The 14,577-nt window shown below is 40.1% G+C and overlaps 2 protein-coding genes and 1 long non-coding RNA gene across 4 annotated transcripts in view; 1 reads left to right on the top strand and 2 right to left on the bottom strand.

The window, feature by feature from the left end:
• The window catches only part of sash1 (SAM and SH3 domain containing 1), a 713,255-nt gene that overhangs the window by 309,214 nt on the left and 389,464 nt on the right, over positions 1-14,577 (bottom strand). The window lies entirely within an intron of this gene.
• Positions 1-14,577, bottom strand: part of LOC134298164 (uncharacterized) — a 125,316-nt gene that overhangs the window by 34,175 nt on the left and 76,564 nt on the right. The window contains exon 2 of the long non-coding RNA XR_010005118.1: positions 1-14,577. This exon is cut by the window's left edge and continues 34,175 nt beyond it; it is cut by the window's right edge and continues 53,702 nt beyond it. This is a non-coding gene — a long non-coding RNA (uncharacterized LOC134298164).
• Positions 1,182-3,124, top strand: LOC107983386 (zinc finger MYM-type protein 1-like). The gene is made up of 2 exons (XM_016996884.2): positions 1,182-1,544; positions 1,718-3,124. The coding sequence occupies exons 1-2, from the start codon at positions 1,182-1,184 to the stop codon at positions 3,122-3,124; spliced, it is 1,770 nt and encodes a 589-aa protein (XP_016852373.1).

Genomic DNA, 14,577 nt, shown 5'->3' on the forward strand with positions numbered 1-14,577 from the left:
GATATATTGAAAACATTGACTACAAAAATGGCTTGGATAATCCAGAGGCTTGGATAAGCGAGGCTTGGATAAGTGAGATTCTACTGTAATTCTAAATGATAACATGAATCTGTCTAGAGGAGAGTGACTGAAATGATCAAGGCTTTGGAGAATAATCCCTATGAGGAGCGGTTTAAAGATCTGGGCATGTTTTGCATGTAGATGAGAAGGTTGAGAGGAGACTTGACGGCCGTGTATAATAATGTGAGAGGAAGTCATAGGGAGGATGGACCAAGTTTGTTGCCTTCTGCCTTGGAGACTGGAACTTGAAAGAATGGCTTCAAACAAATAACCCACATTACGTGCTTTGAACTGGGATATATGGCAGTAAGGACTCAGACAATCCAGTTCAAAGCAGGTAATGTGGGTTATCCTGCCTTGATATCCTGAGTTATAGAGCTGTGTGGAAGGGCCCAAATTCTTTCTCCTTCTCTGCCAAATAATGCTGGAAAGTGTCCAGAGGAGGGCCACATCTAAGGCAGGCATCCTCAGAGGTTGTGAGGTGTGTTGGAAACTAGGCAAGTGGGGTTTGTATATCTTTGTTGAGAGGTGTTAGCTGGCCCTGATTGTTTCATGTTTGGAATTCCCCTGTTTTTGAGTGTTCTTTTTTCACTGTCCTGATTTTATTTATTTATTTATTTATTTCCCATACTTCTGTCCCGCCCTTCTCACCCGAAGAGGTCTCAGGGTGGCCTCACAACTGGCAACAATTTGATGACCGACATACAAATTCCAATAATATAATTACAATTAAACTCAAACATTTAAACAAAAACTACTAAAAACAACAATTACAATCACACAAGTTCAAAATCATAGTCCAGAATCAGTCCAGTGGTCAATATTAAAAAGTCCTCAAGTATTTCACTGCTAGGAATAATGCTCAAATGCTTGGTCCATAACCATGTCTAGCAAGGCTATTCTATGCTAATCAAGGTGATCAATTGCAGTTATTCACACTTGCCCTATTATCCAACATTTTTTGCTTACCCAACGCTCAACTGGCCCATTTATGTGGGATAACTGAGACTACTGTACTTGGATGGAGCAGCAGGCTGTATTTCTGCTGTGTTGTCATAAGCTGAAAGTTGTTCTATGTCATTCCCCTTCCTTGTATGACGAGTTGGGTTTTTTAGCAGAAAATGTCAAGCAAGAAGAAGCCATCAGGAGCATTTCATCGTAAAAGGAGATTGCAGCATTGCAAAGAAGATGAGAGTCAAGCTAAAGCATTGCAAAGGTTTTTAATGACTTCACCATCATGTGAGACAGAAAACCCAGAGACAACAAAATTGACTGAATCAGATCATGATGATGACAGCAAGATACTAATATCTGAGCCTCTACCTGGACCATCAACAAGTCAAGACTTCACTGCGACTTCAGCAACACCATTAGCACCTTTAAATATTGGTTGTGACATAACTAGGACCGACACGGAAGATGTGGATGATGATTTATTAGGAGATGCAGTCCTGCCATCTACAAGTCGGCAAACCATTGAATCTGTAAGTAGATTCAATTTAAAATTATTAGTACACATTTTAGGAAAATATAATTGGCCTTGGCCTGTACGGTTCATTTTTTATTAAAGATTGCATAATGAGGTATTATTGATCTTGCATTGCATTACATCTTAGAAAAACTTTAAGAAGTTAACATAAACCACTTTTTTTTTCAGGAACAAAGCAGAGACCCATTATTATTGCTTTCAAATGACTGTGGAGAGTGGCCACTCAAAATAAATGACGAGGCACGGAAATTACTTGTTGAACGAGGACCTCAGCAAGTCAGAGGCATAAATTTTCCAAAGGACATTAATGGAAGGAAATTTTCCTCATATCATTATACAAGGAAGCTGTGCAATGGAGAGCAAGTCAACAGATATTGGCTACTGTATTCTGTATCAAAAAATGCAGTGTTTTGTTTTTCTTGCAAAATTTTTGGAAATGCCAAATTTGTTTTTGCTAGTAGCCAAGGGTATTCTGACTGGAGTAACTTGGGCAAGCTTTTGACCAGTCATGAGAAATCCCGTACTCATATTAAAAACCGTGCATCTTGGCATGAACTCTCTCAATGTTTACATTTAAAGAAAACTATTGATGCAGAGCATGAAAGACTTATTTATGGTGAAAGTAAACACTGGCAGCAAGTTCTGAAACACTTGCTATGTATTGTACGGTTTTTGGGGGTTCAAGGATTGGCATTTAGAGGGACAAAAGATGTTCTATTTGAACCAGATAATGGCAACTTTTTAAAATTGGTAGAACATATAGCACAGTTTGATGATCCGATGGCCGAACATGTGAGAAGAGTCAGTTCCAAAGAAACACACGTTCACTATTTGAGCAAAAATGTCCAGGACGAGTTTATTGCTTTCTTGTCAGGCAAGATCCAGAATAATATTTTACAACAACTACACGAGGCAACGTATTATTCTATTATATTAGACTGCACTCCTGATATTAGCAACACCGAACAAATGACGTTGGTGGTAAGATTCGTTAAATGTGAAGCAAATGAAGATGCCTCAATTAAGGAACATTTTTTAGGCTTTGTTCCTGTTGCCAATCCTTCAGGTGAAGGTCTCACAGAAATATTACTCAAAGAGTTGGAAGCACGACACATTCCGTTAAAAAACATGAGAGGCCAGGGCTATGATAATGGTTCTGCAATGAAGGGAAAACATGTTGGAGTCCAGAGGAGGATCCTTGATTTAAATCCTAGAGCCTTTTATGTACCATGTGGAAACCACTCCCTGAACTTGGTCGTAAATGATGCAGCTCTGTCTTGCAGTATTGCAGCAGAGTGTTTCACCACCATACAAGACCTCTATAACGTTTTTTCAAGTTCTCCTCTAAGATGGAGTATTTTGTTGAAGCATATTTCAACTCTCACACTCAAACCACTCAGCAATACTAGGTGGGAAAGTAGAATCGAGGCATTGTTGCCTTTGAGGTACCATATTGAAGAAGTATATGACGCCTTATATGAAGCTTCTCAATGTCAGAAATTTGATGGATATTATAAGACCCGTGCTGTTGCTCTTCTTAAAAGCTGCAAAGCTTCACGTTTCTGTGCAGTTTAGTGACATGGCATGAGATCCAGAATAAGATCAATATGGTTAGTAAACAGATGCAAAAAGTGACAATTGATCTTCAAAGTTCTATGGATCTTATTAAGAATGTGAAAACATTCCTAGAAAGGATGAGATCTGAAGGTCTAAATAGCGTCATTACAGATGCAAAGGAACTTGCAGGAAAAATCGATGCTACTTCCGACTTTGAAAAAGAACCACTACCTCGACCGAGAAAAGTAAGCAGACAGTTTTCCTATGAAAGTAAAGATGAAGCTGTACATTCTGGTAAAGATTCTTTTAAAGTGAACTTCTTTTTTGTTGTGCTTGACACAGCAATATCATCATTAGAGGAGAGATTTGAGCTTATGGACAACCATAGTGAAAGTTTCAAATTTCTGTATGATATTTCAAGCCTTGGAAAATGTCTGAATGACAAAGAATTGAAGAACGCCTGTCAACACCTTCAAACTGTTTTGACGGATGGAGAAGACCATGATGTGAATGGTGATAATCTGTATGATGAGCTACAAATACTTGCAAATATGCTACCCCCTAGAAGTCTCCCAGCTGAAGCCTTGTCTTTCATAAATCGTGGTTTGGAGGATAGAAAAATGGAAACCAAAGATACAGAATGGGGGATGCCTGGCTTGACAGCAGTGTGTGCGAAAAAGACCTTGGAGTCCTTGTGGACAGCAAGTTAAACATGAGCCAACAATGTGATGCGGCTGCTAAAAAAGCCAATGGGATTCTGGCCTGCATCAATAGGGGAATAGCGTCTAGATCCAGGGAAGTTATGCTCCCCCTATATTCTGCCTTGGTCAGACCACACCTGGAATACTGTGTCCAATTTTGGGCACCACAGTTGAAGGGAGATGTTGACAAGCTGGAAAGCGTCCAGAGGAGGGCGACTAAAATGATTAAGGGTCTGGAGAACAAGCCCTATGAGGAGCGGCTTAAAGAGCTGGGCATGTTTAGCCTGCAGAAGAGAAGGCTGAGAGGAGACATGATAGCCATGTACAAATATGTGAAGGGAAGTCATAGGGAAGAGGGAGCAAGCTTGTTTTCTGCTGCCCTGCAGACTAGGTCACGGAACAATGGCTTCAAAATACAGGAAAGGAGATTCCACCTGAACATCAGGAAGAACTTCCTCACTGTGAGAGCTGTTCGACAGTGGAACTCTCTCCCCAGGGCTGTGGTGGAGGCTCCTTCCTTGGAGGCTTTTAAGCAGAGGCTGGATGGCCATCTGTCGGGGGTGCTTTGAATGAGATTTCCTGCTTCTTAGCAGGGGGTTGGACTAGATGGCCCATGTGGTCTCTTCCAACTCTACTTTTCTATGATTCTATGATTCTATGATACTTTCCCAAATGTCTACATTGCATTGAGAATTCTTTTAACACTTCCAATATCCGTGGCCAGCGGTGAAAGAAGTTTTTCAAAATTAAAACTTATAAAAAATTACTTAAGATCTACTGTGAGTAAAGAGCGCTTGAATGGACTATCAACCTTGGCCATTGAAAATAGCTTGTTGGATGAAATGGAAACAGATTCCCTAGTACAGGAGTTTTCAAAATTGAAAGCCAGAAAAATCAGTTTTTAATTTTTAAAAGTGTTCAAGTTAATTTGTATAAAGGAAAACTGGATGTTGAAATATCCACTCAAGTGAAGGGGCCAGAGGCTGGATAGGTTGCCACCCCCATGACAATGGTCCAGGCTGGCGTGGCACTTCTGAAGGACAAGAGTTCGCTTCCTGAAAAAGGAAGTGTCTATTCTCCTGGGGCTGCATTCTCCAAAACAAAACTGATTATTAGCAAGTCCGAAGTCTGAAAAATCTGAGACAGCATGACCAGGAAACCTTAGTGTAGTACTTGTAGACTAAAAATAACAAAAAAATTAAAATTGTTGCAAAGTTTATTAAAATATTTGCATTCTAAAATGCAAAATTGGCGTTAATTCTATGTAATGTTACTATATGAACATAATGTTGTAATAAACTTCTGGTTTGTAAGGTAAACGCTTTTATCCATTCTATTCACCTCTACCTTCCACCTTTTATTTCTTGGTGATTGGTTTTTTTTGGGGGGGGGGGACACCAAAATTCTGTTTCGCTTACACTTGAAAATTACCTTGGGCCGGCTCTGCTTGGAAGGAAAGTGAACATTGCTGGGCCACTTATTCCAAATGAAGTTAATATTACAAAATACTTTTTTTTAAGAAAGAGGAAAATGTCTTTGCTATTTCTGATTTTGTATTTGCTAATACTTATTATGTTTGGATTGTGTAAAATGTATAGACAGTAGTCAATTTCAAAACATCAAATGTAGATTTTCTTCTGCGGCCAAATGAAATACCACCTCCATACAAGTTTAAATCAGCGAAGAGACTCAACTAAGAAACTAATCAGGCATTAATAAAATGGCCTTCTCTTTTTTAAAAAATCCTTTCACCCCACATTCAAATTAAACCTCTGTAAATTAAAGGCAGTAAAATCCTTCACAGTGAGTCTAAATGGTCAAGACACTTTGCATCTCCTTTACATCTGGCAAAAGTCATGAAGTCAAGAGCTCTTTGCCAAGGTCCTCTTTCCAACTGCACGTAGTAATTTACAGAAAGAGAATGTAGAGTTCAACAGTCATTTCAACCAACGATGATGAAATATGTAAATTGCCCCATAAATTGTATGCTGCCTTGCTTTGCAAAGGTCACAGTTTTATTAATATGTATACAGTGATTATAGAACAGAGATTTTAACTCATTATTTTGAAGGAGCGGGTATCGACTCCTGATGAAGACCCTTGTAATTACAAAATGATATGACCTGTCCAGTATATTTATTTTCTGTAGTAATAATATCTGTCACAATTTACTTTTAAACAATAATTTTTACTTGCTCCTTTGGAGCAGATCATTAAGGCACTCTTTTTCAGACTGGAAAAAAGAAAGAGATACTAGTGTTCTCAAACAATGTCTGAGTATTAGACCAATCAGTATTCAAAGCTCAGGGTTTCACTGTGCATGGAAGAAAAAGTGAACATCAGAGATTCTGAAGATGGTGACAAGGGACCACGAGGAAGAAAATGTTGTGTAGCTGGAGAAGGAAAAATGAGCAAAGAAGTGAGGAAGTTGTGTGCAAATAGAATAAGAATTGGAATTTCCAAGCTGGAGCATAGAATAGTCAAGTAAACATAGAATGAGGCAGGAATTGAATCTCTTTTAAAACAGAAAAATCAGAATATAAATACATGTAATGAATAAATAATTGTATATATAAAATTTCCCAGTTGGCGCTCAGAAAATCTAGTAAACTTAAAGGTGGATAGGAATTGTGTAGGTATGCTTTACAGATTGGAATGTGGGATAATCCAGTAAATGTAGATGATATACTCTACTCATTTTAGAAACCAAGAAACCTATAGCTAAGAAACAACAGAGCATGTTCAAGATGGCAAACGTTATTAAAAAGGAAGAAAAGATCAGCTAGGAGATGATGCAGCAGTTTGTTTTTGCCTGAGCCTATTGGGAGGAGTAAGAGGCTGCCTCGTTGTGCTGAATTGAATGCAAATTTCTTTTTCACTTTGGAATCAGTTTGCAGGCAGGTATTATGATAAAGGGACTCAGATCTATAAAGCTTTAGAAAAATGGCATTATTAATTTAAAATCAATGAACATATGCAAAATAAGTTTTATTGTGAAGAATAGGTTTTATCCATAATGGGATAAAGACCTCAATTTGCCTACCCTCTCATATCTATACTTCCACTTGGATTCCCCTGGCAACAGTAGTGTGAAGTTTAGTATTCAGCTAGTCCTACATCTACATGGGGAAAAGGAACACTGTATAGGAGAGAGGAAAAATTTGTTTCTATTGACCTTAGTTCTTTGGAGAGAACAAAGCTTATTAACTGTAGATTACTATATAATGCTCTCAAAATGATAGGGACTCTATATTGCTTCAGTTCATCTACTGTATTTCACAAGGGACCTCATCAAATGAGGCTTTCCCTCTGTCCTAGGGCTGTGCCGAGACATAGCCAGAATGTAGCCCAGCGGAACCCATCACATGATACAGGGCTACTTCTGGCAAGTCTCTGTCCCAGCTCCATCCTGGTTGTGTCTTGACAGCGTGTTGAGAGGCTGCCTGAGAACATGGCTGACTACTAATGTTCTAATTGACTAAGCTGTGGACAGCACGGGACATAGCTGGAGGTAGATGGGAAATGGCATGGGATGGTAAAGCAATGCAGGGCACTGCCCCATAGATTTCCTTGCTGTCCTCCAGCTTATGGATCTCCAGCTTATGGACTTCCATCTGATGAGGTCCCAAATCTAGGATGCTATCACTCCCTCCAACACACACACTCTGTATCTTCAATTTTAGAAAACATATTTTTCTTTCAGGAAACCATAGAGTTTGGAATCTTGTCTGCATGAGAAATGGTGGCGGGGGGGGGGGAGGGGGTGTAGAGCCAGCTGAGAGATCTCTTGGGTGAGGGGAAGAGAGAGAGAGCAGAGAAATTGCTGGAGGAGGGGGGAGGGAGGAAAGGTTGCTTTTGTGGGAAACCAGCCCAGATATCACTAGGGAAAAGACAGCTGAGAGATCACTGGGTAGAAAAGACAGTTGAGAGATTGTTGGGGGAAAAGCTGTTAAGAGATCATTGGGGTAGGGAAAACCCCTTGAGGTACCCCAAGAGACTGTTGGAGGGAAAAGACAGCTGAGAGATTGCGGGGGGGGGGGGCGACTGAGAGATCACTGGGGGGGGGGGCAGCTGAGACATCGTTGGGGGAAAAGCCAGTTGAAAGATTGCTTGTCGGAAGCCTTGACCCCAAATACTACAGAACTTTAATCAACAGTCTGAGGTCAAGCCAATAGTCCAACAGAGGTACCAACATTAGCAAGATAACACAAATAGAGAAGTCAAATTCTGTTCTAGGGATGCAAGCCAATTACAAGGTTGAATCAGAATTCATAGCTGATGTCCAAGCGAAGCCAGGGTTCAGGAAACACAAGATAGTATGAGTCCAAGACCGTAGCTTCTAAAACTGGCATTACTGTCAGAAACAAGGTCCCACCCCTGAGCTTCTTAATCCTAAATTCGCAGGTGTTGCCTGTTGCTGGCTCTTTTCTCACCTTATCTCAAGGACCTATGCAGCTGAGACCTCTCTTTTCATGGGTTCACAAAAACTGGAACAGTTAACTCTTCCTCTGGCTTCTCAGAGGAACTCACTTGCACTTGTTCTGCAAGCTGAGAAGTAGCAGCACCTTTCATGCTCCATGTTTCTTCAAAGCTTGGCTAAGGGAGCTGCTGGGCACTGCTGGGCTCCAGCTCGACTGCTGAGCCTTCCACCTGCATCCTCTCTTCCTGGCTTTCAAAGCTATCCGCTACATTGCTTGGCCGGGGGGGGGGGGGGAGGGGAGGGGAGAGAGAGAGAGATCGCTTGGTCTTCCAACCTGGGCTCATTGCTATTAATCCCCTTTAAAAAAAAAACCAACAACCGTGAATCTAGGAAGCCTGCAATTCTAAGATGCAACCCTTTTTTAAACCTAGATTTTTTTGTGGGGAGAGCAGTGTATCTTAGAATCAATGAAATATAGCATTCCACTTTTGAATTCTTCCTACCCATGTCATATTAATTGTTTTAACCAGTTCTGTATTACCCTTACCTTCTTTTGAACTTCTGCACTACATATTATAGTGCATGCTTGAAAATATATGTCAGTATAGTTTTTTACATGACTCAAATGCTTGAATGTCATCTACAATTTCCCTGGGGAGACTTGTCTGTTTCACCTTCTAATAGATCTCAATATGACAAAATGGCCTACTCATTTTCTCTTGCCCAATTTCATCCCATTATCTCTAGGTATGGTATTTTTTCCTTGTCATCCTCTATAATGACTTTCATTCCAGGATATGAGTAGAAAATAGCCCTTAATGGAAACTCTACTTCCACACTCTCTTTCTGCCTTGCGACCATTTTAAAACACATTGGTTTGGAAGGGATGGAAACAGTTATAGTCTGCTAGAACTAGACCAATGCTATCTGATACTAGCTTCTGCTCAACTTTCAACCATAACAATGGAGAAAAGATGGAGAAAAGATTTGAAATAATGAATAACAAGAGCTATGCATTATCTGCAAACAGTGACTAAGAAGTCAAAAGTCTAAAAGTCAACTGTCAAAATAGCCCAATTTTGTAATCAGATACTAATCACCTAAGTGTAACATATCTTTAGCATTCTTTAACTTGCCATTAACTTTTCCGTTATTACACAACTGAGGAATTATATTCATAGTCTAGTGGCAATGCACTATAATTTTAAGGAAAATTAGTAGGGGCTATGTTAGGTCATCCAAAGATGGTTATATACTTGCACTTTTCTGCCATAAATGTTTAAGCAAGAATAAATGCAACACAAAGGTTAATGTGAACCAGTATTATTTATAAGACCTGCAATGCATTAACATTCATATTTTGATTTAAAAAGATATTTGCTATGGGACATTTACAGATTCAAACCATTATATCTCATAAATGTGAGAATGATAAAAATGAAATTTAATTACTTTTGATTTCACCTACAGATACAATGGGTTCATAATTTATAATCCCACCAGTTTTTAATAACTGTGTCAGAGGCAAATTGAGAATATACTGCAAGTCGCTTCTTGTGTGAGAGACTCAGCCGTCTGCAGAGAGGTTGCCCAGAGGATGCCTGGATGTATTACCATCCTGTGGGAGGTTTCTCTCATGTGCCCACATGGAAGGTTAGGAGCTCACCCCATCTCGCAGATTTGAACCACCAGCCTTCAGATCTTTAGGTCAGCAGTTCAGCCAGCACAACGGTTTAACTCATTGCGCCACCACAGCTCCATCCCACTAGCGAGGGAGGTATTTAAGCATCCCCAGAAATGGACACACTAGCTAATATATCTCAAAGTCTAGAATTTTACCCAGTTTCCTCTTGTTTACTTACTAGTTGATATTAGATGCCCTGTCCTAGTCTACTCAAACACCGCTTCTTCTTTAGCCACAATCAAAAGAGAAATGCAGATTTCTATTGATTACATGTTTGATAAAAGATAAAATTAACAAAAGATTTTATGTAAATTGTTTGCAAATATATTGGCCTTGTTGTTGTTCTGGGCCTCCAGGTTGGATGATGAAGCAGCTGCTCCCCCCTGTGGCCAGAATCGAACATCCCCTCAGGAGAAGGTTAAATTGCCTCTGCGTCTGTCTGTCTCGGTCTCTGTTTGATGTGTTTATGGGCATTGAATGTTTGCCCTATGTGTCAATAATGTGATCCGCCCTGAGTCCCCTTCGGGGTGAGAAGGGCAGAATATAAATACTGTAAATAATAATAATAATAATAATAATAATAATAATAATAATAATAATAACTTACGGTGACCTGTGCTGGCACGCCTGAGCCTTTGGGAAAACTATAGTGTCTGGCTTTACTCAGCAGCTATCTGTATACCTTCTATTAAGATCAAGGCCTTTAACATACAGAGGCAATTTAGGCCAGGTGAAAATATAACCAAAACAAGTTTACTAAAACAAGATGAATAAAAGGTTAACTCCACCTGAGGCTATTGAAAGATAACTTAAAACAATACATTACAAAGTGAGATTTTGCTGATTTTGCTGTCTCTGGTGTGAAGCAATGACTCGCAATCTGGGGCCCAAAGGCTGTCTCAATCAGAGCCGGCCCTAGGTATTTTTCCAGTGTAGGCGAACAGAATTTTGGCGCCCCCCCAAACCAATCACTGAAAAATAAAAGCGTTGGATAAACGAAAATGTTGGATAATAAGGAAGGATTAAGGAAAAGCCTATTAAACAGCAAATTACATTATGATTTTAAAAATTAAGCACCAAAACATGGTTCACAACAAATCAATAGAAAAAGCAGTTCAATACATGGTAATGTTATGTAGGAATTACTATATTTGCGAATTTAGCACTAAACATTGAACAGGGATATAGGGCAGTGTGGACTTAGATAACCCAGATAGCCCTCAGTATTTTTTTTAAAATCAGGACAATAAATAAAGAACAACACTCTGAAAACAGAAGAAATCCAGACAGTAGACAATCAGGGACAGCTAACACCTCCCAAAAAAATATTCTCCCAGGCAAGAAGAAGCCAGGCCTTGAAGCCACAGGGCCATTAAATGCTAATCAAGGTGATTAATTACAACATTCACACCTGCTTCAAAGAAGAGTTCTTTCTCCCACCTTGGACCTTCTACAGATATATAAACCCCACTTACCTAGCTTCCAAGTTCCCACAGACCTCACAATCTCTGAAGGCCCCAAAGGTGGGCTCGCGTGGTGTGAAGGCGATCTCACGCTGGCCAGAAGGCCCAGCGCGGCCGCCGGGAGGCCCGAAGGAGAAAGAGGCGGAGAGTGGCGCCCTCCTCCCAGGACAATGGCGCCCCCGGGACGATGGCGCCACAGGCGAGTGCCTAGTTTGCCTTATGGTTGGACCGCCTCTGGTCTCAATCTTCTTTCTTTGTGATACTTGGGCTGACTACAAGCTTCTGTTGTCTCTGGGGCTAATGGTATATGTATACAGTGTTCCCTTGCTACTTTGCAGCTCACTTTTCACTCCCTCGCTGTTTTGCGGGTTTTCTATTAATAATAATGTACACATTTATCGCTGTATTTTCGCTGTTTCGCGGGTTTCTGCGGTGCGCAAGGGGTTGTGGAAGGGGGGAAAGGGAGAAATAAAGTGAGAGGGGGGTAGGGTAGGGAAGGTTTGGAAATAAAAAAGGGTTATTTAGCTTCTGTTCTTCTTCTCTGCCGGTGTACTGTATATTGTAACTGCTAAAATAAAGTACAGACTGCATAGTAGTAAGTGGTCTGTAGTTTGCTCTCCTATACACATAGAATAAATATAGTGTCCCTACTTCACGCATTTTCACTTATTGCGGGTGGTCCTGGAACGTAACTCCAGTGATAAGTGAGGGAACACTGTACCGCTAAAAGCAGAGTTTATAGTGCTAACGATGCCTGTTTTGGATTGCTGAGCCTAGGATTTCCAGACAAAACCCAGTCTCTATATCTCTGCTGTAGAAAAAGGAGGTGTCTAGCAAAGAAGCTCTATCCAGGCAAAAAGAATAGACCAACTATGGCTGGCCTCTAGGGGTTTTTTTATGCTCCACCCAAAAACTAATACAAATGGCGGGATCTACATTATTGGGAAAACCTAAACAGAGGGAACTGAAGCAAAAGAGAAGAAAAGGCAGAGCCAAGACTTCACATGACCCTAAGGCAAAATGACCCTAAGGCACTTTTTTCCTGAGGCTGAGAGCATGTGATGTGCCCAAGGTTTTTGTTATCTAGCTTTGACAAAAAAAAATTATAACTGTTCACACTGAAGAGAAAAACATGTTTTTCTTTACAAAATGTTGTTTTTTAAAAATGAGAAAACTGCTAAGTGATTTATGGCTTCTTTATATGAAAGCTGTGCTGTTGCAAAAGTGAGCTTTTCTTTTTCTTTTGGAAGGATTGTGTTAGGTGAAGAAAAAAAAGCAAGACAAGCAATGTTTTCTCTTTCACACTATCATATTATGTATTTTATCACCCAGTGGCTTTGTGTAGTAACTGTTACTGAAAAGGCTAATTTAAGATCTAAATTTATTTTAATTAGGCTTTATATTGCTGCAGCAGATGTTAGTCTGTTTAAAGACAAACTTGCACTTGCTAAGAATTTCAATGAAGCCCCAGTTTTAGATTTCACATTTAGAAGAGAACTTGAAAATAGAAAGAAGATATATTAGGGCCAGGGAGGAGGAGGGTGTGAGGATGCAAAGGAATAGAAAAAGAAGGAAAAGGGAAAGCTCATGGAATAAAAGCAAATACTTTTTTCTGTTTGTTAGACATGCCTGTTATCAGCTCTGGTACTGTAAAGTTGGGGTCGCAGTGCAGTATTAATAACTGCCAGTTGTTGTTAACTACTATGGAACACTAGATAACCTTACTGTGAATCTATATCTAGATCTTAGGCAGCAGAGTAATGAGTCTCAAGGGAATGAAAGCACCAGCCTTCTTTGTTGTAGCTATTGATCTCCTGTAGAATCCTGATGTGATTTAGATAAGAGAGGAAGAGATAATAACATTGATTATTCTATTTAGGAGCCAGACAGACTAAACTCAGGTACAACACGAACATGCACACACATGCACACAAACAATCCACTTCATCATTCCTTGTCTATTCTTCACAGTTCAAGGCAACACAAAATGTCACAGCATTGGACAGGAGGTATACATCTTGCTGAGCATGGAGTGAAGCACTTTGATCGGATGAGAGGGTAGCATTTCCCTTCCCCTCGGCCCCCCATGCTACTCTCCTTTTTTGCATAAGTATGGCATACAAAAGAAACACTAAATGAATAGGCAGCTTTTTAGCCACAGATCTTCTTCTAACAACAAAATGTGCATATCTAATGTCGACTGACACTTTTTCCATGCCATTGTGCCAGCCCAGCCTGCTGACCTTAGAGGTTCAGGCTTTTGATGAGCCAAGTACACCAGCTGTTCAGCTTTGGACGTAACAGAAGCAGCAGAGAATGATGGCCATCGGTTCCTCATTTTGAGAAATACAGTAGTTTCAAATGTGTAGAACAGTGTGGAATTATGGTGTGCCAAACACAGAATGCGAAGTAAAGCTCCCAGACAAAATTGAGGGTGTTAGCTTAAAAAAAAATCCTTATAATCCTATAAAATGCTGACCATACCAAACCCAAGGCAGATCAACAGCTATAACTCTAAGCTGCCACTAAGCTGCTGTGCTGTATTACATCCCTCTCCCAAAAAAAGTTGGGAATCTAATTTACACATTATTTAAATTATTCTAACTTTAGAAATTACTTGTATAATTTATAATTCAAATTCAGCACATTAATTAATTTTTCTTCCACTATGTTTCAACCATAAAGCCTTTTTTATATTTACAACTAATCTAAGGGCTGTTCCACACAGCCATATAACCCAGAATATCAAGGCACAAAATCCCACAATATCTTCTTTGAACTGGGTTATCTGAGTCCACACTGCCATATATTCCAGTTCAAAGCAGAAAATGTGGGATTTTATTCAGCTATGTGGAAGGGACCTCAGAGAACCAATTGACAAGAAAGTTTGAAATGCTTGGCCATCTAGGCTACTCACTCTACTTTCCTTACTATTCCTTCTCTCACCTCATCTGCTCACAAAGTTTCACACTTACTCCCTTCTTATACTATCTCATGCCTTCATAGTGGACCCACCTCTTGCCTTCACTATTAGCACTGCTCCGTATCCCTCCTTGCCCTCCTCCTGCCTTGTCTCACATCACACCCTTGCAACGCCTCTCTTCCATGCATCTTAAACACTGCCATTCACACCCGAGGCTCTCTCCTCACTTGTGCCAGTAAGACAGGGACAGGTATCTTTCTTTCAATATGTCACAGAAGAG

The sequence above is a fragment of the Anolis carolinensis genome, chromosome 1, assembly GCF_035594765.1.
Source record: "Anolis carolinensis isolate JA03-04 chromosome 1, rAnoCar3.1.pri, whole genome shotgun sequence".
NCBI classification, from domain to species: Eukaryota; Metazoa; Chordata; class Lepidosauria; order Squamata; family Dactyloidae; genus Anolis; species Anolis carolinensis.